This window comes from Haemaphysalis longicornis, unplaced genomic scaffold, assembly GCF_048455015.1.
Source record: "Haemaphysalis longicornis isolate Haplotype H1 unplaced genomic scaffold, Haemaphysalis longicornis Haplotype H1 scaffold_10, whole genome shotgun sequence".
NCBI lineage: Eukaryota > Metazoa > Arthropoda > Arachnida > Ixodida > Ixodidae > Haemaphysalis > Haemaphysalis longicornis.
The window spans coordinates 30,174,006-30,201,381 of NW_027526204.1; the positions used below are offsets into that span (position 1 = coordinate 30,174,006).

At 48.7% G+C, this 27,376-nt stretch overlaps 1 protein-coding gene across 2 annotated transcripts in view; it reads right to left on the bottom strand.

Annotated features, from left to right (window-relative positions):
• LOC144158332 (TBC1 domain family member 25) overlaps window positions 1-27,376 on the bottom strand; it is a 128,427-nt gene that overhangs the window by 16,371 nt on the left and 84,680 nt on the right. For both annotated transcript variants that reach the window (XM_077689154.1, XM_077689155.1), the window contains exon 3: window positions 12,989-13,137. In XM_077689154.1, the coding sequence (XP_077545280.1) occupies window positions 12,989-13,137 (149 nt within the window). The remainder of the gene's footprint in view (window positions 1-12,988; window positions 13,138-27,376) is intronic.

The window sequence follows — 27,376 nt, forward strand, 5'->3', positions numbered from 1 at the left end:
GCTCACAACCCAGCCCTACCACCCCTCTCCACCTGTTCCTTTCCTGACCTGTAGGAGACACTGTTGACCAGCTGTCAACCGGAGGACCAGACTCTCCTGGTGACACGGGCCAAGACGGCGAGGGCAACGCATGGATTCCCGGACTAGGGTTGCACTCTTACATTTGAGATCATTAAAATGTTTTCTCTCTCTCTCTCTCTCTCTGGCATTCACTAACGCAACACTGAGAAATTACTTGTCCCAGTATAGACTAGGTGCTTAGTAACTGGAGGTAGTAAACGCAGCACTAGTCAGAGTTACTAAATTACAACCAGGAGAGTAAGCACCAACGCCCTTCTGAGCTACATGCGTTTACTAATTGGCCATGCATAACTTAGTCATAAGCACGAACTTAATCTAGTACATGCTACTTCCTGCACCCAGTAAATTTCCTAACCATGCAGTTGCTAGTGGCAGAACTATACGTACCCTACCGCGGGGTAGTAAGGTTCGTAAGGAGTAAGCAAATACGGCCGTTACTACCCTTTTACGAGATTTTTTTTATTAAGAGTAACTTGTCAGCGGCAGCGCAGATACCGTTTGTTCTTCCGTGCTGATTGCACGCTGCTTCATGCAGATAACCGCTGTTACCTGATACCTGTGGCCTGCTTTCACGCTATTCGTGAGTTATAACCTTGAACAAAAACTCATGCAAGAATTCCGGGAACTGCGGGAAATCTCCGAAATGGGAGGGAAAGAGATCATAAAAATTAAGAGTAGCACGTCGTCCGTAAATGAAAGTTGTGGTGAAGACGACAGTGAACTGCTTGAGGAAGGACAATGAAGAGTCGCAACAATATTTCTAGGTTACAGGAGGAGAGTAAAGACAGAGTCTGGAAGATTCTGAAGCTAAGCTCATGCAAAACGAACAATATTCGCGGAGCTACAGCATCGAATTGAAAAGTGCACCACAGATGGGTTGGGAACAGGTCAAAGAAGTGACAAAAAGAACTTGCCATGGCGGCAACAACGGGGGTTGATGATGCAGACTTCGACACTCGCCATCGTTGGCGAACCACCCGTTTGCGCCAAACACTTCGCACGTAGCCTCCACAATGCGTTCCTTGAGAAAACCAAAAGACGCAAGCTAACTACAGCTGCTCTTCGCCAGGAGCCAGCAGTTACCATCTACGTGAACGAACATCTGTTCCTTAGAGTGAAGCAATCGTTTGACGCGACGGCTGCCAAATGACGTACATGCATGCGGCTGGAAGAATGCGTAGACATGAAACGGAAAGATGTGTCTCTGCAAGACCGATGACGCAGACGCCATTCCCGTCAACTGCTATTGTTTGGTGACCGGGGGAAATGTTTACCTAATGGAAATTCAGGCAGCTCAAATGAACCGACTCATGCAAATAAAGAAAATCCATATACATCGTTCTTTAATCTCAACGTTCAGTCATTAACAAATTAAAAAAAAATGAACTGGCAATATTACTGGATATGTTCGGGGCGGATTTTACTGTGACAATATTGACAGAAACTTGGTTACGCAGGTATCGCAAGCGGCTTTAAAGAATTTCTTTTATTTATCGAAGGGCAGCTTGGTCAGGCGGCGAAGGAAAATCTGTCTACTTTTAGGCGGCGACCTCAGCATAATTTACGGCTACAAATTCAAAGTGCTTTTTAGCACTTTAGGGCTACATTCAGATATTACGGCAAGCAGTTTCCACACCGTAAACACGGCAACAGGGTCACTCCGGAACGTGTGTCTCATGAACAGCTGTTCCCTAAAGTGAAAGAACTGTCTGACGCTGCAAATTCCAAAAGACGTAAATGCGGCGGGAAATGCGTGGACAAGAAACGGAAACATATTTCTCCGCAAGACTCATGACGCAGATGCCATTTCTACGTACAAAACACAACAATTACTCAGACCCTATTTTCAGACAAAAGCGAACATATTGAAATATTTACGCCGGTTTCAAAATCCAGTCAGCATTCCCGAGCGTTTCATGGGGTATATACATCCAACCAATCACAAATCCGCAACCTCAACCTTCGGATTCTGTTCATGAATGGGATTCTAGTGGTGTCGCTTATACCAGGTTTATTAACACTTAAGTAATTTAGGGCGGTAACTTTTCATTAAAAAATAAAACCTATAGGGTCATGGCTTTTCAGCCACAATGCGGCGTAAAAGAATGTTGTACAAAAAATTTATTACAACAAAGATCCTGCTATTTTAAAAGCGAAGCTGTTCTCGGTCGAGGCCTTTCATGGGACGAGACGTGGTAACGCGGGCGTAGCGATGTGGAGAGGGCACAGCCTAGCGAGCGGAGAGCGAGCGCCAAGCGCCGCAACGTTGTGGAGGCTATGTAAGTAGTCCGCAATGGAAAATAAGCGGTATCACTTCGCCTCGCGTCATGACTCAGATGCGGGCGTCGGGGAATCCTGTTTACATGGCTGAAAGGAAAGTGGCGAAACCGTTCGACCAAAGTTCGGACGCGGTCTCCTCGCAGCATTCTACTTGGACACATGGCGCCATCTCTGAGTTCCTCTTGAAACGAACACTCAAAGCATCAGTAACTGTACCTAAACTATGCCTATCCAGGAAACACTAGATGATTGATAATAGTGTCAACGGTACTTGAAGTTACTGCTTTGAGCAGCGTTGCGCACCACTTTCCTCGTCGGAGGAAGTGGCCTATTTATTTATTTATTTATTTATTTATTTATTTATTTATTTATTCATATTACCTGCAGCGCCAATAAGGAATTACAGCAGGGGGGTATATGCAAATACATGAATACGATTCATCACATGGGGAAAAAAAAGAAAACTGACATGAGAATAAGTGGTACAAATCTGCACAATAGCGCGTCAAATGTACAAACAGTGTCACAATGAAAAATTTACATGTGCGACAAAAACGTGTGGAACAGAGCATCAGATGTACAATTAACAATATTACTTGGTAGTTTATTCCATTCCCCTATGGAATGGGGAAAGAAAGAACCCTTGTACACATCAGTACGGCAATCAATTTCACGAATTTTCCACTCATGGTCGCGTCGCTTAGATACCAAGTGCGCGCTCTTAGCGTTGGCCTTAGCCTTGGCCTTGGCCTTATCACGCTCTTAGCCTTGGCAGCGTCACACGCTATGTATGAAACGGAGTAAAGACGAGTAAAATGGGTAAAGTCGCGCGATATCCGGAAGAAGCCGCCGCCCGTCTGAAGTGCGCGCGATCCAGTTGGCGCGCGAACGAGAACGGCGTCGACGGGCGAATCCAGAAGGCCTGGCGAGGGATAAGGAAGCCATGAGCAAGAGGGGGAAGGAAAATCCGGACCGAGGTTCGAACGAGAGAAGCCAGAGCCAAGCGCGAAAGGATTGCCACGACCACCGAGTCTAAAGTAAAGCAAGCCGAAGCACAACGGGCAGTGTACAGAGCGTCACATGGATAGATAATCGCTCAGCCAGTCTTGTACAAATCGGTCTGCTGGCCACAGAAGTTGTATGCTTAGCCTTAAGATTAGGGAACGCCACGAAGCTTCGATGTTAACTTCAGCGTTCGTGACGTTAATTCAGCGAAGCTGGGCTAATTTTCTTGAAAATATAAAGCATACCGAAATAAGCAACTATAAACTATTACTTCATGAGCGTAGCTTTGGTGATAGTGTGTAACGAGCCTCAGACGTCGTCTTGAAAAGTTAGATTTCCTGTTACATACACCACAATCTCTCCGTAAGCATCCCTGATAAACTTCACGAACGAGCGTTACTGCCTTCCATCGATACTTAATCTAGCAGAGCCAGCAAGACGACGATTATCGCAGCAGTCCCATTGCCGGTTACGATGTCCCGTTACGCGGGATTAGTAATGAGCAATAACTGTTTCTAACCCTTGCTGATTGCAGAGAAGTTTCTTTTTTTTTCGTACAATGCACACCATCTGGACCCCCCGACGAGGCGGCACACGCCGCTGCCCGCGTTCATACCCACCGCGCCGTTTCTCAAGAAGGCCAAGACGCACACTCCCTTCACTCTCCCAAGCCTACTCTTCTTTTATTAAGCGCAGAAATCCTAGCGCAGTGCCGTCACGAACGACGACAGTTCCCGCCACCACATCCCCATCTATCCAGAGCCTAGGCGACTGGCTCTCGCCTACTATATACCCACGGCAATCTCCATCCCACGTACCACAACTCCCTGCTACGCTACCTGTAATTTCTGTCCCGAACCTGTCGCCCTGTACCACATGGTATGGGAGTGTCAGAAAACCCTGTCCGCTGCCCCCAATCCTTACCCAACGTACGAGCAGTGGGTGGTACAGCTGCCCAGCAAAGACATCTCAATCCAGCAGCCTGGTAGAGTTCGAGGACAGCCAGGGCTCCCCGGACTAGGAGGGTCCCACCACCGGGCGGGCGCCCCACCATCAGCGTCTAAAGCTCGTCTAAATATTTTTAGGGGCTCAGGCTGTCGCGTCTCCTGTCACCGTCGTCGTTTCATGCAGTCACGGTACTAAAACACCGGGGCACTCGTTTTGCAACGCCTCGCGCTAGAACGTTTCATATCTGTAGGAAAAAAGACGTACTAAGAGAACACCGGTGCACTTGTCTTCCAACGCCTCGTGCTTCGTTCTAACGCCTCGTCCAAACGCTTCGTGCTTCAAGCAAAGCTGTATACCTGTATCCCACCACAGTTATATCTCCGTTGGCAAAAACGCCAAAGCGCCGAGGCACTGCATGCTTCGCCCCTCCCCAGGTTTGACATTAGTGGAGATGGCTGAGGTTTTTTCACTCACTCACTCACTCCCACTCGTGCTTCAATGGCACAAAAAAAATGCCATAAATGGCTTCCAAAAATACGTCCTGTAAGACATGTTAACATTTTGTGTCATGCGATTGCCTACATTTATAAATTATTCTTTCGCTCTGTTGTGGTTCCTAAAGACATGCAAATTGCCCGTGTAACACCAGTTTCTACACATGGCGGCAGAAATGTCCCATTTAATTATAAGCCAATTTTAATATCAGAAATGTTTTCGAAAGGAATTGAAGAAGTACTGCCTACATAGGCTGCTATCATACCTCAATAAGCATTATTCCACGACTTTCAACACAGCTTCAAAAACCTGAGACGGTACTACTAACCCACACAAACATTTGCTTGCAAAACAATACAATTTCCACGTGAGTTTATTCAATTCCCTCATATCTTTGGCCTTATTAATCACAACATGTTCATTTTCAAACGGGATCCAATATTCAAGGCCTGTACGGAAATTAACGACCAGCGGAGCTATACCGATCCGAGGGAAGAGGGGGGAGTACAAAGACATGCGAACAACGAATAGGACGGCCTTCAGTAGATGCTGTGGACATCTGGCTGCCGGATTTAGACGCCCCGCCCGGGATCAGGTTTCCTATGCTGTTAGAGAGAATACGGCGTAGAGCTAAATTGAAAGCCGGCTCAACGGAGTGACGCTTCACATTTATAATGGCCAGAGCCTTAAATTGAGCGAAAAAAATTGCTGCGGCTTAGCTAAGCTAATCCTGGACACGCAAAGCGAAAGCTTGGCGTAGCGTGGTTAAGTCCTGTTATCACTTGGTTAACCTTTTATTTAGCTGCAATCATACTACTCGTCCAAAGCTTGCGTTTGCCTACGGCTTCCGGCATTTTCCGAGACTTACGACCCGCCGGCCGATATCCGCGGGGTGGTCAGACGCCGCTTGCCGCCGACGGCTCGCTGCCGCCAGCTCCCGAGGAACGCTCAGACAAAGCGACCCGGCCTCGCTCTCATCCACGGCCAAGCTCGCATGCACACGGCGAGTCACGGAGTCAGACGCGAACAAGCTGCGGATAGCGCATATTACAAGCCAGCGGCGGCCGGCGCAGCTCGGCCCGGCAAGTCACGTGACGAGTTGATTGATTGTGGGGTTTAACGCGCCGACGCAACGCAGGCGATGAGGCGCGCCGTAGTGGAGGGCTCCGGATTAATTTTGACCACCTGGGGATCTTTAACGTGCGCCGAAATCTCGTACACACGGGCGTTTTTGCTTTTCGCCTCCATCTGAAAAGCGGCCGCCGCGGCCGGGAATCGAACCCGCGACCTCGTGCTCAGCAGCGCAACGCCTTAGCCACTGAGCCACCGCGGCGGGTTCACGTGACGAGTTGCCAAGGATACGGCGCAGCTGCGGTAAAATGAAGGTCAAATTTACCGTGACGGGAAAACCGCTCGACAAGAACAGTAAAGAGTTGCTTTAAAAAAAAACCAGCGTCTGGCGTCCGTTAACGAAAACAGGTTCATTCGTAGGCATTCCATGGCACGATGCGTTCTGTATCATTCGCCGTTCCGTAGCCCGAGCAGTATAGGTTCAAATTAACACAATAATCACCTAAACAATAATCACCTAAACAAGCAGCTGAGTTCGTCGCCTATGAGCTTTTATCACAGGGAGGCAGGAACGAGGAGCGGCGCAACAAGTAGGTGACAGATCGAAGCCATTCGAAAGCCTTGAGGTGGATCGCAAAGCCACGCGTCTCCAGCGGCTAAAACGGCAGAGCCCTTCGACAACGCGAGGTGAAACAAGGCATCGCAGGCGCTCAACTCGACATTCACGCTTTCGTATTCACAACCCGCAAGGTGTGCTTAGGTGTTTTCGGATTTTTTTAGTTGCGCTTTTCCCACCGCTGCGTCGCCAAGCGACTTTCAACCTACAGCATGTACAGGCACGATCACAAATTTACGGGCCAGGAAAATGGAAATTTTAGGTTATTTCTCTCCCGGTAGAAGCCGGAAAAACTGCTGTGTGCTTGTGAGATGTCGTATAGTTACTCAAGTAATGAAAAATACGGCACATAGTACCCCTGTCTGCCGCGCGGCAAAGAATTAACCCGAAACTGCTGCTTTCATGGTTTGTAAACTTTTGATCGTGGGCGTACTAGGTGAAACGCGTACTTTTTAATTACTCAAGTTTCATTTGTATACTTCAGGGAGGAAAAAGGAACGAACCGCAGCCTTGCACTGAACTTCACATTCAGCTTCTGAATAACCCTCCACAAGCACGGCAGCATGCATGCGCAGTTCTTATCCACAACTTCGAGGCAGCCGTCGAGACCTAGGGACAGACTCATTGTCGGAACTGCCTATCTGTCGCCGCTATGTATAGCGCGGCGACGATTGTTTCTCTACTCCTTGGCGCACTGACAGAAGAAGAAACGGATATCGCTTTATCTGAGTCGGCTTCACCGTCGTCGCCGTCAACAAGGAGCATTTCGCCCGTGTTGCGAAAGCTGGCCGTTCCGAAAATAGGTCTTGGTATCGTGACCAGACAGGTCACAGACATCTTGCGCTCGCGCGCTGTCCCCTGAAGCCAACATGAGTCAACATTTGCTCTGGAACTGTCCCCACGACCCCCATCCCCAGACGGCGAGTGCTGGGCTGACGCGCTGGGAAGATCCGACCTGATTATCCGCCGGGTAGCCACGGCGAGGGCTGCTCCGCCCACGGCCGCTGTATACACGTGCCGTGGGTGAACGAAAGCCGTGAACGAAAACCGTTTTTTGATCGGCTTGGCCGGTACCTCAACAGTGAGAGACATATGTTAGGTGACTAACTGCGTATGTTGTCCTTGCGATAGGGTTGGGAAAATATCTGAACGTGGCGCAAGTGCGCTACTACTAACCATAATTGTTCATGAACGCAGTTTGGAAGACGTGGCGCTCCTAGTAGCGAAAGATAAACCTACCCATATCACTCACTTCCAGGGCGGAAGTCATGTTCGTCTCGACCGCACATATGTAGATACAAAGCTGCTTATCTTGTGTAGAAATTACCAGTGGAACATGTTGCGTTTAGTGACCACAGTCTGGTAATCTTTGAGATTGGATCTCAACGAAGAGCTGGAAGGTTTCAATGGGATCAGTGGAAGTTAAATACGAAACTTCTGCTGGACGAGGCATTTGTCGAAAAAGTAAACGACAAGATTAAGAACATTCTCCACAGGAAGGCCGAAGACGCCATCTTATTATGGGAACGCTTTAAAGAGGAGGTCAAAATCGCAGCAATTCAAACGTCCTGCGCAATAAGAGTTAAAGAAAGAAAAAGAGAAAACTGAAATGCCAGTTGGACTATTTGTTATTTGCAGACAGCCTACAGCCAGGAACCCACACACGCAGTATTAAAGAGGTAAATACACAACTCAAGACGCTTGAAACAGAAAGATATAACGGAGCGGTAATACGGGCCCGGGCTGACGGATTGTGGTTAGGCGAAACGCCCACGAAACGCGCTCTCGGAGATTTAAAGCGATACGCAGCGAAGAACAATATAGTGGCGATTTCATACGCTGGTGCTGTCACTCGAGATAAACAAAAGATTGAACGTGCATTTGTGGAGCACTATAGACATGTCCTGGGCCAACGTCAGCCATACACAGGTGGATTTAAGGAGCACTTTTTACCACTCGTGCCGAAGCAGGACGAAGACGTTAAAGCAAGCTTGGAGGCTCCTATCAGTGTTCGGGAAATAGAGCAGGCCATAGATGAGCTAGGTAGAGGAAAAGCGCCTGGGCCTGATGGAGTCAGCGCTGCTTTCTATAAAGAGTTTAAATGTGAACTTGCAGAGGCTCTTTGCAACGTTATATGGTTCGCGTATAAGGAAAAGACGTTGCCCCCGCCCTTCCGTAGATCACATGTAATCCTTATACCCAAAACAGATGATAAAACAAAATTGTTATCCGTCGAAGCATATAGACCAATTACACTTGCCAATGTAGATTATAAGGTATTTATGAAAGTTCTGGCAAAACATTTACAATGTGTTATTCAGTCTCTTGTTAGCCAACACCAAACCTGCGGCATAAAAGGTCGCTCAATCACGACAAACCTCCATGTGTTTCTTAGGCTTTTAGAAACCGTTGATTCATTGGGAGGACGAGTTGCTATCTTGCAGTTAGATCTGGCTGAGGCCTTTGATCGTGTAACACACGATATCCTGTTTGCAGTACTCGAACAGGTGAATGTCGGCTCGATTATTTTAGAGGCGGTTAAGATGAGTTACACAAACTGTTTCACGAGCCTGATAGTAAATAAAAAAGTTAGCGAGAGCTTTGATGTTGTGTCGGGCGCGAAGCAGGGATGTTCTTTAAGTGTCCTGCTGTTTGCTATTTACCTGGAACCATTTTGTCTGAAATTGTTGAATAGTAACCAGATAAGAGGTTTTACGTTGCACGAGAGCGTGGTAAGGATTTTTTGCTATGCTGATGATGTTGCGCTCGTCTGCTGCGACAAAGAGAGCGTCGGTAGAGCGGTTCGAGTAGCGGCGGAATTTTGTGAGCAGACAGGAAGCGATATTAATTGGAGCAAGTGCATAGGCACTTGGCATGGGGACTGGGAGGGCACGCCAGAGGAATTTGCAAACGTCAACTGGAACACTTCCTCCACTAGATACCTTGGTGTGCCATTACAATGGTACCAGAAACCCGCTGAGTTCTAGTCTGAGGAAACTGAAAAAGCCCGGAGTGAAACGCTAAAATGGGGGGTGGGGGGAGGGGGGGTCGTGATATGTCAATATTTGCGCGCGCTTCTGCTTGTAATGTATTTTTGGTTGTTAAAATATGGTATGTACTTCAGGTGTTGTGCATGTCAAGGGTCAACGTGCAAAAAATTCACAGGGTTTTTGCTGTGTTTATTTGGTGCTCAGGATGGGAGCGCATGAGCCGTACGAATCTCTTCATTTCCGTTAAAAAAGGCGGTCTCGGACTGGTGCACCTATTTCTTAGGCAGGTTGTCTCTACGTTTATTTTCCTGAGAGACCAGACAGACCCTTTTCTACGAACAGTTGTGCAGACGAGATTGGTGAATTATTTGCTGGATTTTGTTGTGTCTTCCAGTACACTGAAACCAAGAGCCCCACGAGGCTACTTGAAAGAAGTCGTTATGGCCTTTTAATTCCTGAAGGCCAGGTTTTCCTACGAATACCTTGCTCTGGTACCTAGGAAGAAACTGTACAAGAATGTGAACGATGTGGCATTACCGGTACCCGTTTATCACTCTTTATACTGTGCAGGGTCGGGGAAATACGTGTTAAGGAGAGTTAAACAAATGCCTGTGAAGTCAACCGTCAAAAGCTTCTTTTAATTACATACCGGAACGCTACCCGTCAGTCCTTGGCTGCGGGAGAAAGGAATATTTGTGGCTGGGTCACTGAATTACCGACATTGCGGTAAACTGGAAACCATAGAACACATTCCTTGGACTCTTCTGACGCAGTGTTCTACTGGGACATTCTCCAGCGGACACTAAAGAAAGAACTGCCGGTATCTCCGTACGGAATACGTTTCCTTCCGACGCGCAATGATGGAGACATGCCACTTGACATGTTTGTGGCCTTGAGCCTGCACAGTCTCTGGAAACCTCGTATGGCCGTGAGACATGCAGACCCGGATGCACGACCGGCGAGGGAATACTTTATTCAAAGTATTGCTTATATTAGAGACGTAATGAAAATGCAAGACGAGCAACCTGACTGGGCTAACATCTTGGATGAACTAGTTAACCTGCAACGCTTTCAACACGCAGCACCAATAGCAGCGGGAGGTGTTTTTATCATTATGTTGTGTTGAGGCATGTGTCATTGTTTTGATTTTTGTTTACTGTACCAAGCCGGTAATAAAGAAAAAAGAGCGCCCGTAGCTCAATGGGTAAGACCACGGGCTCTCGCTCCGTTTCTCTATCCGGTCCAGGTTCGATTCCTGGCAGTGCGAGTAGTTTCTTTTATTCTTCGCGAGAGTTTTCTGTTGACGCCGACGGTCGCGACAGAACCCTTGGCTGCTAGAGGTAAAAAGCTTCGCTTCAAAAATGCGCGGATCAAACAATATTTCTGCTGGCGAAACAGTTCCTCACGCAATTCGTTCCGCGCTGTGAGGTAGGTGACACAGTTCTGTATCACTGGTGTACTTAAGGGTATAAACATCGAAACTAAATTCGAATTCTTTGACGCTGCTGAATATTAAATGCGAAGCCGAATTCAGTACTACACGTCACCCGGCGGCTGCAGAAGCGCTAGTTTACTTCGGCGTCGCTTGCAGCAAAGCAGGCCGACGGGCGGCCAAGTTTTCATGGTCCCGTAGGGCGCGTGACTGACTCCCCTCTTTGCCTGTCCCTTTCAGTTTTGGGAAAAATGCCAGGCGCCATTATGAAAACCACCTGGGAGTGGCCGAATGTCACGCAGCACGGTACGTTCGCGTTCAAAATGTACGACACGGAGACATTTAGGGTTACAAACAAGCGGCAGAAACGAGCACGGCATTACGCGTCAACTGTTGGCGCAAAGAAAACGGGTGCTTAGGCCAAGTTGTGACCCCGGATCCCAACCACAAGGCAGAGATAATTAGAACGATACGAATGGGGTGGGTGCATTCGGCCGGCATTATCAGATAATGAATGGCAGGCTACCATTGTCCCTGAAGAAGAAAGTGCATGACAGCTGCTCCTTACCGGTACTCACCTACGAGGCAGAAATATGAAGGCTCACTAAGAGGGTTCAACTTAAATTGAAGACGACTCAGCGAGCAATGTAACGGAAGATGATGGGTGTACCATTAAGGGACAAGAACAGAGCGGAGTGGGTCAGGGAACAAACGCGTGTTAAGGATATCTTAGTAGAAATTAAGAAGAAATAGACGTGGGCACGGCATGTAATGCGAAGGCAAGGTAACCGTTGGTCATTAGGGGTAACAGAGTGGATTCCTAGAGAAGGCAAGCGTGGCAGGGGGCGGCAGAAAGTTAGGTGGGCGTACTAAAGCTTGACTTTGGGCTAGTTGGGTACACATGACACCTTAGGAAACAGCCCGAAAGACAGCGTTCGTGTCTGTTTGCCCTACCTCTGCCCAAGTTTTTCGCGCTGTTTCTTAAAGTGTTAGACGGGCAGATGAGATCAAGAAGTTTGCGGGGATAAATTGGTCGCAGTTAGCCAAGAACCGGGATAACCGGAGATTAATCATGGAAAGCTCGAAAACTTCCTCTTTCCCGGTTTTGGCGTTGTTCCAGTGCTCTAGTGACGTCGTTAGAGCAATGCAGCGGCTCTTGGCCGGCTTCCTTTCAATTACAGCAATAAACGCAATCGGCAGCCACAAAAAATCGCCACAAAAGCAAATAAGAAGCGGAAGGCGTATCCGCTGGGACGAGCAAATCACGGAGTGCCGCTCCGTGCCACCGATATAGCTTTCACAGTGCTTCCAGACGCGAAAGAAAGGGTGAAAGTGTTTATGGGAACTGTTGAGGAGCTCCTTTAAAAGAACCGCACAGACAACAACCACACTCCCTTTTTCTTGGTGTTTGTGGTTTCCGGTCCTTTGTCTGTGGCCCACAAACACACATCGAAATCAAAAACAAGGAAACAAATCGGGCAACGCGATATTGGGGCACAACAAGGCGCCATCAGGAATTTCCTCCTCCTTCTCCTTAGTTCTCAGGACAGCATCCCATTGTGCGCAAGCGTGTACCCAGGGAAAAGAGAAAAAATGGTTGATTCCTCTGTCGTAGGAATTAGAAAAACACGAAAGTAAAATGTGCAGCGAAATCTGCAGCTGAGCATGATTTGTGGGTCGGAGGCTGTCTCGTGGGTGTGCTTGGCGAGCGACGCCCTGCTGGCGGGTCGCTTCGGCAAAGGTGTATTGGTATCATTTCCGTGACGGATATGACGTCAGTGAAATCTTTCTGTATTCCTGCATAAAACACTTTCGTGTTAAAATATAAAACCCGAGAACGAACAACCCTAAGTATGACCTACTTTTATACTAAAGGTTGCTTCCCCGCAAGAAGACCCTGTGTGCAGGGGTGCACCCTTTACAGGCCGCTTGCTTCGTTGTTCTGGCGTCACTTCCGTGACGGATATGACGTGTGCGAAATCTTTCGTATCCGGGAATAAAACGCTTTCCCGTTAAAAAAGAGAATCAATAGGGGCCAAGTCCTCTAATCGAGCCCGTGGAGTAACTCACTCTTGTCGTACGGCTTGGGCTCCACCCGCAGCTTGAGGCAGGGCTCGGACGAGCTGAGGAAAGCAGCGTCCAGGTCCCAGTCAGACAGGAGGCCCAGGTACGCGTCTCCGCCTTCGTCATCGCGTGCCAGGTAGCTCACCGTGAACTCCCTGCAAGCGGCGGAGAAAGAAAGGGAAGCCCTATTAACGACGCGTCTACACTGCAACAACTGACAGCGCACAGGAGGGCAGCGACGGAGACAAGGGCGTTGCTAAGTGTCTTTTTATAAAATTGGCCCTGTATCTGCTCACTACGCTGCAAATGTCGACGAAAGACGCTAGTCTTCTGCCCCCCCTGCCATGTACCGTATCTACTCACATAATGATCGCACTCGTGCAATGATCGCACCCCTCAAGTTTGTCGTCAAAATTCGATTTTTTTTTTTAATTTTCCGCGCAATGAACGCACCCTGAACTTGCCGCAGCAGTATGTCGTATGTGTGCCAAGTCTAGCCGATGACGATCGTGCTCACCTCTGCTTCCTTCCCTTTCAAAGCGGACATGACTTCGTTATTGCCCCAGGCTTGCCGATATTAGCGATATCGGCAACCATGCGTTCAATATTTATGAGGAAGAAACTCACTAAATGCACATAATGTACCCACCACAAGACAAAGAAAAAAATGCCCACAGCTTGCTGTGTGGCCCCCATGTCTGTTTTGATGTCCCGCACTGTGACAGCGGCAGCCGTTTATTGGTCGCCCTGTTGTCACCTCTCAGCTAACTCCTTCCGCCGCGTTGCGTAATTCATGAAAACACTGCATTTTGCGTCACTTCACAGAGCGGCTGGCGGCATTGTGCGGAAGTTTAGTATGTTTTTATTTATTTTTATTATTTTCATAAGACCTACCGTAAAAAATTTTACCCGCAACTTGCTTGTTTTTTCTGCGCTCAAACGTTTTTCGCTAAGAATTTACCCCGCGTAATGAACGCAACCCTAAACTTGCATCAAATTTTTTTGGAAAAAAAAAGTGCGCTCATTACGCGAGTAAATACGGTAAATGCCTCGATTCTGTCCCCCGCCCACCTCTCACGCTCTCCCCTCCCTTCCGATCCTCGCACGAGAAGCACGGAGGAGGTTTGTTCAGGTAAATTCAATTTCCGTCCTTCCACTGCTCGCGCCACGTACCGGAAGGTTTCCTTACTGTTGAACTTGGAACACTGCCACGAAGTCTAAGCTCGCGCGAGCTGTTTTTGTATTTTTCGGTCAAAATATTGTTTTCAAGGCGTATTTTTTTTTATTTGCTTTTGCAAATATCAAGCACACATTTATGCTAAATCAGACGAACACTGCGACTACCAGTTGTGCACTGATGTTTCACCTCGAATATGCGTCATATTTTGTTTTTGCTCATGTCAAATCATGTCAAATGCCACGATCTGCGCAATCTTCCCCCGCAAGCCCTGAACGATCATTGGTCCTCAGGGACTGTCCCTGACCCTCTTAAAATTACCATTCATGCAATACCTAATGGTAAGGATCCAAATGGCCCCCAGAACTTGCGCCCCGTAGCATTAACTCCGGTCCTGTGGAAACTCTAAGAGAATAAATAGGGCAATGCACCACCTTGAGTGCTCAGGATGGTTCCACCCCACTCTCACAGGCTTCCGACCCCATCTTAGCCCTCATGACTACCCATGGCGCCCACGTGGGATCATTAACAGAACTGCTCACACGGATTTGCCAGACTATGTGCTTGCACTCGACATTCACAAAGCTTTCGATAATGTTGGTCAATCGGGCGTATTGCAGGAATCGGCTAGTGCGTTCCCCAGTTGAAACACTCAAAACTGGGTAAGCAATTTCCTTCAGCACCGACCCATCCGACTAAATCCTTCCATACACCATCCCACCACTTTCTATTTAGATCGCGGGGTTCCACAAGGCTCCACCTTAGCTCCAATTATGTCGAACCTAGCCGCGAATCGGGTGGCACGAACACTCGAATAAGACACCGCTGCTCGGTTTGCCTTTTACGCGGACGACGTGGTGATCTGGAGAGAAGCTAAAGACTATCCCTCTAAAGGTCCTTTGCAAACAAAACTCCGCCATATTCAGTCTTGAACGCTCCCTTTCCCCGTTCCATTTACGACTATCACCCAATAAAACGGAGCTACTCGGCATTGACGGTAAATATGGCACAAATTCAGATGAGGTCATTTATAGCCCGATCGAGGATACGGAGCTGAATTCGCATAACGGCACCATCCGCCTCCACGGCCTGCCTATTAGCAGTTGCAATAGCCCCCGTAAAGGGATCTTTAATTTGAAAGCCACTTGGCGCAGTAACATGCATGCCCTCCTCCGCCTATCCAATAAGTTTGGCGGTGCCCGTCAACAGGCTTGTAGAATGCTTGACCGTGCAATAGCACACAGGCGTCTCACTTACGGCTTTACGGTATATGATGTCCACCCAGCTCAGGTAAAGGATCCGCATATATTAAATCGGCACCTTCCCTGTACAATCAGTGGCCTTCCTCAATTATCCCGTAGACATTGATCGATCTATCGATCGATCGATTGTAGGGTTTAACGCGCCGACGCTACACACGCGATGAGGCGCGCCGTAGAGGAGGGCTCCGGATTAATTTCGACCACCTGGGGATGCTTAACGTGCGCCGAAATCTCGTACACACCACCCCCGTAGACATTCTTCACCAAATTAAGAGGAAGACCCCCCAAGGCAAGGCTACAGTCTCATGGGACTAAATGGACAGCAAATTCGATCCATTGTCCGTTCCACCCTGGGAGCGGCCTTCGATTGGCATCTATCGGCGTCACCCGATACATCGGCGGCAGCCGACAGCACGCGAGTTATACGTTCGTACCACCCAGAAAGATAAGATTTAGAACAAAGTCGACATCTTCAAGGATGCCGCCGTGCACGGCCCTGAGGTTGCGATCGCATAGGCACGCCCCATGCTAAACGGTTCCCGGAAGATGTCCAATGTATATGGCCTAGCTGAAGAAGCCGAACTCATGAGTGTCCTGAGCGCTGTCCACTCCATTCGCAACCATTGTGACCCTCTCTCAGCCCGGAAATTTTGCATCATTACGGATTTTTACGTCGCCCTTGAAGAATTGAACAGAAAAACTTCACCCAATTATATGCTATATGCCATCCGAGACCATCAACTGGAAGGCATCGCCACCCGCATCGTCTGGTCCCCGCGACACATGCCTAGGGCACATGGTAGCCACAAGGCTCACACCGCCGCCCGGGAGAAACTTGACACACCTCCAGTGGTTTTCAGTGCCCCGTTGCAGCACTTACCAAGACCATACTGGCAACTTTACCTGAGGAAATGCAAGGCAGAAAGTCGCAACAGGCTTCAAGATACCACCCCGGTGGGTGTACTGGACCCGCTCACGACGCTCACACGTTCGGGGGAGGTGGTAGCTTATAACAAGATTTACGCTAACACAGCCCTAACCCCTCATGCAGTACATAAATGGACCCACGGAGCCAGCTCGCACATCCAACGCTGCTCGTAATGTGACGAGACGTGCATCCCTAACCTATATCATTTGATATGGCACTGTGCCCACTTCACGCCTGGTCGCGAGCCCCTATTGGACCTCAGTTCCCCACCCGCAGATGAGGAAACGCATTTTCAACGCGTTCGAGCAGACCCCTCAGCGCTAGAGAAAATAATTGAATACTCACTAACCAGTGCCAGTGGTATCTACAAAGTGGTAAAAACCTGGACCGACTCCTTTCATAAATGCAGCACCTATATCTTCACGAAATCTACAAAGTAGATCTTCACAGAACCATAGATTAACATGCTGCTCTCCACCGATTCCAGTTCCCGAACCTTGAACAGTGATATCTTTTCGATTATTCCCTCTCTTCCTCCGTGTCCCTCTCCTTCACCACCAGGGCATTCATACCCCCTCTGACAATAAAGCTATTCCTCCCTTTGCGTAACAATGTTGACAAGTACGAAGTGCTTCCGGATTTCGTGGTTCGGTAAGGTTTTGGCTATACCAACGGCTCGTTCAAGAATTTTTTTTAACTTTTGGGCGGTTGGCTGAATCCAGCGACGGACACACAGACCCGAGTTATCGTATTTAAGCAGAACGACTATCGTCTTAAAAAGGCGACGCATACTTTGACCACACATGCCAGGTTTCCATGGCTCGCTTCAAACCTCCCGTCCAGTGTTGCGGAGTTACCAGTCCGGAATCGGAATGAATCCGGAATCATTCCACATTATCGCGACCCCGGAATGGAATGGGAATGGAATGGCGACAATACTTGAAGGAATGGAATGGGAATGGAATTAAGGGACTTTTGCCCGGAATGGAATGGGAATGGAATTACATGTATTTTCCCAAAATAAAGCACATGTACTCTTTCCTTCTATGCGCGGTTTTGGTCAAAATATGCATAAACACGCAAAAGAACCCACCAGCCCAAGTTCAAACATTAGCAAGCCGGAGCCTTGAATTTAACAACAACACAGTACTGTTAAAGTCGATTGGCTGGTTTCAAGCACGGTATATGTATATGCGACCCTACTACAATTCTTCCCTATATATAGCGCTGCTACGACATTCGTAGCGATTGTTCGCGTAATAACCGCGGCTCTAAGCCGTTGGTATGCGTGGTGGGTAATTACCGCGGATGCATCCCTCCTCCCCCCTTCTCTCCCACTAACTGGGCCTTGTGATTTTTTACCTTGGCGCGCATCCGCCCCGGCTGTGAGCTGTCTCCCCCCCACAAGGTGGAGTAAGTTTCCAAGAAGGAAAGTTTGACATCCACCTGAATGCAGCCATACGGCTACAGAGGAAAGCTACAAAAAAGAAGCTCTCCGTCACCTGAACAGTCGCTACTGCAACCGACAAAAATATAATAAGTAATTCTCGAGATAGCAAGTAGAGCTTTGATGACGACTTCTGCTTTCCCATGCTGGATGTAAGACTTAAGCAACCGCACTCCTGGCGCCTGAAGGGAGGGGGGGGGAGGGGGGGGGGCTCTTGATGGCACTGCCGCCGCGCTGGCGCCTGTGGACGACAAAACAGGCCCAATGATTGATTTAGGAGCACGCTCATACTATAAAAGCTGGACGATGCTTCCACCTTCACTTTCTGTGCTACTCCCCCCCCTTCTTCCCCCTAGCTATTTATGGAAAATAAACACCGATTTCATAGCGCACTGCCGCACACTTGCTCCTGCGCCCAGCGGCTCACGTGCGCACAATACGTCCGCCAACATGGCACATTGGATACAGTTTTTTTTTTATATTACCCGTGAAGGAAAAAAACAAACTGCACGCTGCAAGCTTTGTTCCGAAACGGTTCCGACCTATTGGAAAGCGAACGCTAGCCGCTTTCCCTTGCTTTCCCGACTCTCAAGGGCAGTTTTCAGTGTAAATGCGACGTCAGCTGACGTGGAACGCGTGTTTTCCACGGCATCCCTGATAATGACAGCAAAGTGAAACCGGCTCTCAAACACGTCTTTCGAGCAGCTCATGTTTGTCAAGCGCCACGTATAAGCAGAAGGCAACTGTGTTATTTTGCTTTTTTTTTTTTGTTTTTAGAACTGATCGTTGAAGCAGCCGTCATTTACACTTCGTGTTTTGAGAACTGTACGGCGCAGCACCCATTTAGCTCACACGGAATTTGATGAATGAAACCAAAATAAAGCTTTTAAGTGCGAATGCACTTCTTAAGCGAGCCTGAAGCGTCCGCCGCCGTCCGCATAGCAACAGCTGCGGGTGCGCGCGCTCCTCGTCTTCCTTGGCAACGGGGGGAGATGGGCGCGCGCTGCCTGGCCGCTGACATGGCACATACCCACGTGGGGATTGGCCAGGAATCTCCTCGTCTTCCTTGGCAACGGGGGGAGATGGGCGCGCGCTGCCTGGCCGCTGACATGGCACATACCCACGTGGGGGATTGGCCAAGAATCGGGCGTGAGAAGGGCTAATGCACCCGCTTAAAGGAGTACTGACACGAAATTTCAAAGCTGAGATCCGCTCTAGCAATCAAGTACAACGACAACACAAATAGGTGTCTGTGAATAAATGCATCTTTCTTTCTTTGTAGTTGTGTGTGTGTGTGTGTGATCTCTCTTTCGCGAACATTACCGAACCGCGCAAATTCAACTCGTGCATTCGCACTTTCACATTCTTCCCCTCGGGGAAATGCTGGAGAAATTTTTTTTTGACCTTTCACTGCAGCTTGTGACCTTTATTGCAGCATATAAAATTCACGAGGACATCTAATTGCGATGCTGAGCACGAGGTCACGGGTTCGATTCCCGGCCGAGGTGGCCGCTTTTATGATGGAGCAGAAAAGCAAAAACGCCTGTGTGTACGAGATTTCGGCGCACGTTGAAGATCCCCAGGTAGTCAAAATTAATCCGGAGCGCTCCACTACAGCTCGCCTCATCGCCTGCGTCGCATCGGCGCGTTAAACCCTACAATCAATCAACGAGGGCACCTAAGCACTTTTTCTGGTGTAGGTATTTTCGCAACACTAGACTGGCCGACTGCCGAACGTGTCCTTCTATTATTATCGTTATCATTTTTCTTTACTTTTTTTTTCGGCTGATCGCCCAGACTAGAGGACAGTTGGAGGAACCTACATTGCTACTGCACTGTATGCAACTCCTCAAATGAGGTATACAGGCCTCAGTTATACAATGAGTTACACAGGCCTTGGACTCAGTTTTTGCTGAGCCCAAGGTCGCAACGCATTCTCTATGTCCTTTATTTAGCTAGATTCAAAGGTTGCGTGGTGTAAAAGTGTGAACGATCTCCCAATTTGTAAAAGAAAAAAAAACAAGACGCAAGTTAGTATACGAACAAGTGCACTATCCCAGTATACACTAACGAGAGAAAAAAATTATTCCGGCGCATTGGTTCCCACCGAGACACCCATACAAAGGTCGCGCATACTCTAAGCGCAGCCTGAACTTTCAATCATGTGCAGTAGATGATACCTGACACACGTTACTAAGCTTTTCGGCGAGGGCGACATTGCAAGCCTGCACACACGCAAACACAGAAAGTTCTCAACCTATCCATGCTTTCAACGCGCGCTTGACATCCGTGAGAGCTGACGACCTCTGCGGCCCGTGATCCGTATTTGGTGCGAAGGCAGGACAAGGTGCTGGAGCGGTAACTCTTCCAACTGATACCACCAGATCCAGAGGTTCTGTCCCCCGTTAACAAAATTATAGTTCTAACCATACTCACGACCGCTCCATACTCGTGTAAACTACTACGCGTGTAATACGCGTTTGAGGAATATGTCTTCTTCAACCATACTTTTGTCAGTACAAAAAGGACATGTCGTCACTTTAGCATTAACACATTCAGGCTTAAACAATATGAAAACATCACAACTCGTAAAGACATGCTGACCATAGAAATACTATAATAACTAACGAGAGAACTGCCCCTGCGGGATCTAGTAGGGTGATCGCACTGCACGAGATCAGCCACAAAGCCCCTATTCCTTTACCTTGGGGACGTGCTTTGCGTGTTTTAGCAGTTCTTAACGAGCGTAATAACATCAGCTAAATGGTGTGTTCGTTGGTAACTTGATAATGACCCGATAAAACGGGAAGGAATTAGAGGAATGGAATTGAACTGGTCGGCCATTCCCGGAATGGGAATGGGCAATCTTTTGGCATTCCGAGGAATTGAAAGGAATGGAATTTAGGCGAATTGTCATTCCCCGGAATGGAATTGGAATGGAATGGGGACGCCCATTCCGCAACACTGCTCCCGTCACCGGCTCGCCTGTAAAGGGTGCTCCACAGCATAGACGCTGTTATGGCGAGGAAGCAAACCTTAGCGCTGAGGCGAAGCCAGCTTCCGCTTCCGGCCTCTCACTGCTCGCGTTACTAACACTCGCACTACGGGATTTCTTCCCTGCAACGACCCAGTGACCGTCATCTGTGGGTGTGATTGTGCGGCAATTCCGAATACTTCCTCCGAACCATGATAAGTTTCGCATTCGAAGGCAACCATCAGGGGCATGAAGGAGAAAGATCTCATTCGACTGGTTCAAGCTCTCCTGATTTCGCGAGTAACCTATGTAACACCTTACCTTACCCTCACCAAAAGTGACACAGAAAGCATTGATCGATTAATCCGCAAAGCTTTTAAGCAAGTATTAAATCTACCTATGAACACTTCGACGGCCCGTCTCCAACTTGGCCTCCACAATACGGTATCCGAGCTTATTGAAGGCCACCTATCAAGCCAACGGCTCCGTTTAACACAAACACCTGCAGGGCTAGCCCTCCTAAACAGCCTTCATATCCCATGCCCGCAATCTATTGTCTGTCAGCCCCTCCCTGACCATTGGAGAAGTAACATCCAGGTTCGCCCTTTACCCTAAAATACGCACCCTGACCTCCATCCCGGCCGCCGACAAGGCCGAAGCCAAGCACATGAGAATATTTATGGAAAAAGAACAGATGTCGCCTATACGGATGCTAGTACCTACCCTAATGGTCAACACAAAGTAGCCGCAGTCACCACAAAGGGCGCCCTCATTACCTGTGCATCAATCAAGACATCATCAACCTGGGTTGCCGAGGAGCTAGCTATCGCCTTAGCCCTCATACACACGAAGTACCCATTCATTATCACGGATTCCCAAGCTGCCTGCCGAAGCTTCTTAGCCGGGAGGGTGGCCCCTTCTACTTTAAAGCTACTTTTACCACACCAACCCAGCCGGAAAGTTAATACCATCTGGACTCCTGGCCATTCCTCCCTGACGGGCAACAACTTTGCTCATCAGCAAGCCTGCGCCCTCTCACTCCAGGCTTCCGAGGAGGCCGCATAGTCAATCCCGCTCATAACGTATCAAAACATCACGCAATATTACCGGTCCGACAGACAACACTTCCCTCCTCCTCACCCTGCACTATCCAAGGAAGAAGAATCGCTGCTCCGCAGACTACAAACCAATACCTTTCCTCACCCAGTTCGCCTGCATCGTATATTTCCAACTCAATACTCTGCTGTATGCCAGTTTTGTTCACAACCCGGAACTCTAGCTCATATTATAATACAGTGTGTGTGCAATCCCAAACTTCCACCTCTCCGATCCCCTCTTCCCACCCCTGAGCTGTGGGAGAGCCTGGTGACCAGCGACCGTCTGGACGTCCAGCAGCTCCTGGCATCCAGAGCGAAGGCTCTCTGCTCACTTGATGGATTCCCGGACTAGGGAACCACTCCCACTTTAGAAAGCTCAAATAAACGTTCTCTCTCTCTCTCTCTCTCTCTCTCTCTCTCTCTCTCTCTCTCTCTCTCTCTCTCTCTCTCTCTCTCTCTCTCTCTCAGAGATTAATCTGCCTTTGATTTGGCGCTGCTATCACCCGGTGCAATTGCCTATCTTACAACCGTATTCGCACTAGTTCGCTGTTCCAGTGAGAAGCGTGGCAGGAGAGAGAAACTGACGCCAAGAAAGGACGTCAGCGGGCGACGCGGCAGGACTAGCGCTACACCCGACTAAGTTCATTGGCACAAGCGTTCTACGTTGGGAGACGGGGCAGCGATCCTGTCAGCGACACGTCGCAGTCCCTGTTTTCGTCAAAAGCGACTTTTCTGGCCCTGCATGGCAGCCCCAGTTAGGCTTTCATAGCGGCAGTTGTCGCTAGTCAATTACAGTAGGTTCCCGTTAATACCAAGCCTACTGGGAGCGCAAAAAAAAATTCGAATTAACCCAACTTCAAATTAAACAAGGAGCACAACAAGAACATCGCTACTAGTCCGCAACACGTCTCTTTTCTTGATTCCGTTCTCAATCTCCACTTCCGTCCCCAAGTCGACTGTACTGCCTGGCTTGCCATGATAGTTGAGACTTGCCCCTCATAACGAAGCCTGAAGCGTCAAACACACCGACTGCTTACACAACGCTAAGCGCAACAGCATCGCTTCCGCGTCGATAAAACTGCCGCAACAAGCAATTTCATTGAAACCGGCGTTGACAGATTCTGGGAGGAACTGCTAAAGAAGTTGGCAAATTCGTAGTTCAAGAGTGAGGATAGAAAATAATTGATTGACTGTAGAGATTAACGCGTCGACGCAACGCGGGCGATGAGGCGCGCAGTAGTGGAGGGCTCCGGATTAATTTTGACCACCTGGGGATCTTTAACATGCGCCGAAATCTCGTACACACAGGCGTTTTCGCTTCTCGCCTCCATCAGAAAAGCGGTAGCCGCGGCCGGGAATCGAACCCGCGACCTCGTGCTCAGCAGCGCAACGCCTTAGCCACTGAGCCACCGCGGCGGGGCAGGATAGAAAATAATCTGGGGCTGGGGAAATATTTTCAGGACCCAACCGGAATAATTCCACAGCGCGAAGCACGATGAAATTGATAACGCTAGCTATTAAAAATTCTTTTAAAATCAGTTAAGGCAATCACGTTGCACTCAAGCAGCTAAGGGAGACCTCAACGGCGTATACGAAACAATTGACAGAGCTAGGTATAACTACGGTATAAGTAAAAACGCCATACGTACAGTCTATAGTAACTGTTGCACTTGTCGTGTGATTCATAACTGGGAAAATGCATCGGTTTTTCATATTTGTTGCTTCTTTCTAGATAGCGTCAGCACGCCACGACGTAACGGTTGGTCAATGTTGTCGAGAGCCGCAGTTTCAAACCAGACAGAGCCCTGACCCACTGCCGTACTGAACGCGGAGCCGTGAGACGCACAATCTCTTTTTATCATAGTTGAATGACTCAGCTCAGTTATGAGCTCAACGCTGCAAAAGTGCATGAAGATAAAATGAAGTTTCAGGCCCGATAAACACCCCGCTAGAGTGGCGGATGTCGTCTCGCCGACACAATTCACTACGGCAGAAAACACGCGTTGCACCGGGAATTGCGCAAACTATACGGCACCATTGCGACAACAGAAGACGTCACCAGAGCAGAAAAGAACGCACCGGTGGTCTGGAGACCAAGGCTATAGTTGGTAAAATAGAAGTTGAGGGAACAAAAAATTACAATTTTCTACCTGAAATACCTTATTCGTCACTTAGGCAGCATTCTTCAGGCTAAACACGCCTTGGTTTATTGCGAACGTCCTTCATTTAATTGGCTAAAAAGTACACAGACGCGCTCGTCTATGAATTGGAGAGCGTACTGTGTTACTTAAGCTCGTGAGGGCGCTGGATTAGTTACAACTTTCCGATGATATTTTCTTTTACAATTCGCCTTCATATTATGGCTTCCTTATTTTCAACCTCTTTACCTTTGACGATTATTTTTACATTTTGTAAATACATTTTCTAGTGTGCGTGCGCATTTTCGTGTACGTGCACGCTTGTGCGTACGTGCTTGTGCATATATGTGTAGTGCTCATTATTACAGTTAAGACAAAGGTGGCCTTGGTGTGTAGCATAACGAGATGCCTCTGTCGGTCTTATCACCATCGATCGCTTGACCGTTGTTTTTCTTTTTGTCCGCCCTTTTTTAAAGCAGGCGCCTTTCACCTTTTTTGGCGCTTGGGTATCGCTTGTCCTTCTCTCACCTCGCTCTATCCCGTCCACTCTTGCTCCAATCTAATCTGTTTCTAATCACGAACCAACTGGCCCTCAACAGGTTTTTACTAGGCCAGCTTAGAAGCGCGTTTACGAGCACATAACAGGCCCATTTTGGGTGTTAAAAGACAGCGAAATTGTGACCCGGCTTGAAGATGAAGGAGCGGCACTGCGGGCAGTGTCAGGCCAAGAGGAAGAGCTCAGCGTAGGATGAGGCGTTCGACCCCTTCCGGCATTTTTCCTCGAGAAAATGTGTGCGTCATCAACGGAAGTGACGTCACCATGGGGAGAGGAAGAAGGAGCGGCTCCAACAAAGGCCGACGGATAGGGAGCATTGATTGATTGATTGTAGGGCTTAACGCGCCGACGCAACGCAGGCGATGAGGCACACCGTAGTGGAGGGCTCCAGATTAATTTTGACCACCTGGGGATCTTTAACGTGCGCCAAAATCTCGTACACACGGCCGTTTTTGCTTTTCGCCTCCATCAGAAACCCGTGACCTCGTGCTCAGCAGCGCAACGCGACGGATAGGGAGCCAATGCGACTGAAAAGAACAATTGCTCGTGCACTGAAATAGCGGGATGGAAAAGGATGGCGGGCCATGCAAGACATTAATGAAGATGGGATTGTCATCAGCCGTTTACCAGCCGTCTCTCCTCCGAGGCAAACGTCCACCCACTGGTTTCTTTCGCTGAGCTTTTGGAGAAGATGGCATCCTCCCTACCAGTCACATCGGTGGTGCAAAGTAATTGATTGATTGTAGAGTTTAACGGGCCGACGCAACGCAGGCGATGAGGCGCGCCGTACTGGAGGGCTCCGGATTAATTTGGACCACCTGGGTATCTTTAACGTGCGCCGAAATCTCGTTCACAAGGGCGTTTTTGCTTTTCGCCTCCATCATAAAAGCGGCCACCGCGGCCGGGAATCGATCCCGCGACCTCGTGCTCAGCAGCACAACGCCTTAGCCACTGAGCCACCGCGGCGTGTAGAGGTGCAAATTATTCGACAACCGAAAACGGAGTGAAACTGAAGCGAAACAACCGCTCGACGTCCTCGCAGACAACGGCAAGGCAACCGCGGTTGACGGGGCCACATAGCAGGGACTGGTTTAGAACACGGCGATACCACCATACATGTGCCCGCAGTTCTGAAGAATATCGGTTCCCGGATGCGACGGTGCACCAATCATGGGAGTTCTCAGCATGCTAGCTCTACTGGAACTCCTTAAAGGGACACTGAAGTGAATTTGTCAAGCTCCCGTTTTTGCTTGCACTGCGTAGACTGGCTCAAATTAGCACACTTTTCATCATTTATCCGGTTGACAAATCGGTAATTATTTTACAAAGCGCGAAAGAAGAAAAACTACCATGCGCGGTTTGCGGCGGCCGCACCAACTAAGGCTGTGACGTTGGGAGGAGGGGCGCCGTGATTGGACGATGCCCAAGGTTAGCAATCACACAAGTTTCGGTTTCGGTTTCGGTTCTGTAAAACATAACCAATGGCTTTGTTGGATGGGCATTCTCAATATCTCAGTAATCATCGTACCGCGCTTCTGCCATGTTGTCGGCTGTAAAATGCACAAGATAAGCCTCCCAGGACGGCTTGTAGTCGTAGCATTCACTAGCCGAGACCTACGCAGTGCATGAACGCCCTCCGCGTACCCGCAGACGCCCAAATGTCATGCGCTTTTCCCCCATATTTGGAGCTTGCCTCCCTCATGCCTGTATCGTAAAAAGCGTGTTCGCACCAGGCCAAGGGTCTGTTCATTCTGGCCTGTGCCCACTGCCTGCAAGCAGTCGGTGCTTATGGCAACAGCACGCCAACGAGAACTCGCTAGCGCGCCAGTGCCAGCCTGCGCGCGTTTTGTGAACTAGTTCGTGTAGCCATGAACGTTGCGGCCCAAAAAAGGTGAACTCAATATAGAAAACATCGGCGGAAAACAAAAAAGTTAACTTACAAAAAAAAAAGGACGTACCCGCGGGGATTCGAACTCGTGACTCGCAAAACATTTGCGGTGAATTCCTAGCGCCCCAGACCGCTAGGCCACGGAGCTTTTTTTTTTTTTTTTATTGCCTGCTTGGCGACAACACAACACGCACTGTTCAGTACACAAATTACAAGCTCCAGCCGCCAATCGGCTGAAGGGAGTGGCTTAAAACATCTTAAATTGCGCTAGAACATCCAGAATGGGTAACCACTCAGGCTCTTCCGGCATCACTCGATAAACTTCTCTTATATAAGCAACGCTTTCAATGAAGTACTCTCGCACTGTGCGAGCATCCTCTTCGGCATTTTGAACCGCCATGCGAGTTTTCCACATAGAATGCAGACTAAGTGCCATGAACATATCATAGGGCACGCCTCCATCGTTGTTTACGGGCAAAAAGCGAATGCCATAAGGCGTTAGTGGTAAGTCTTTTTTCAGGGTTCGTTGGAGGATGTCCCAGTGAAACACCGCATGGGACGCGAATGCCTTGCTAATATAGGGTATATATTGTAAAACCGGTTTACACTTTTATTTAGTTTTGGCATTTCAAGCCGCTTAGGTGACTATTTGTTGTACTGCGATTGTGCAGTAAGCGTCGCCCGAGTTTCCACAGTAGCTCACGTCTAGCAATTGCATTTCGTAGACGGAAAAGCGTTCGCAGATGCGTAGTGCTGCTGACCGCTGTGCTTGTTCGCCCAGCGCAAAAAAGTGCTTCCCGCGCCCTAGTTTTACGCTGTACGGTAAAAATATCAGTTGATTTTATTTGCTTAGTACCTATATTGACTTCGCTGACTCTTCTCCCGCCTTCAAGAGGCCTTATATTTTCCTACTGGCGTACCAGTCAG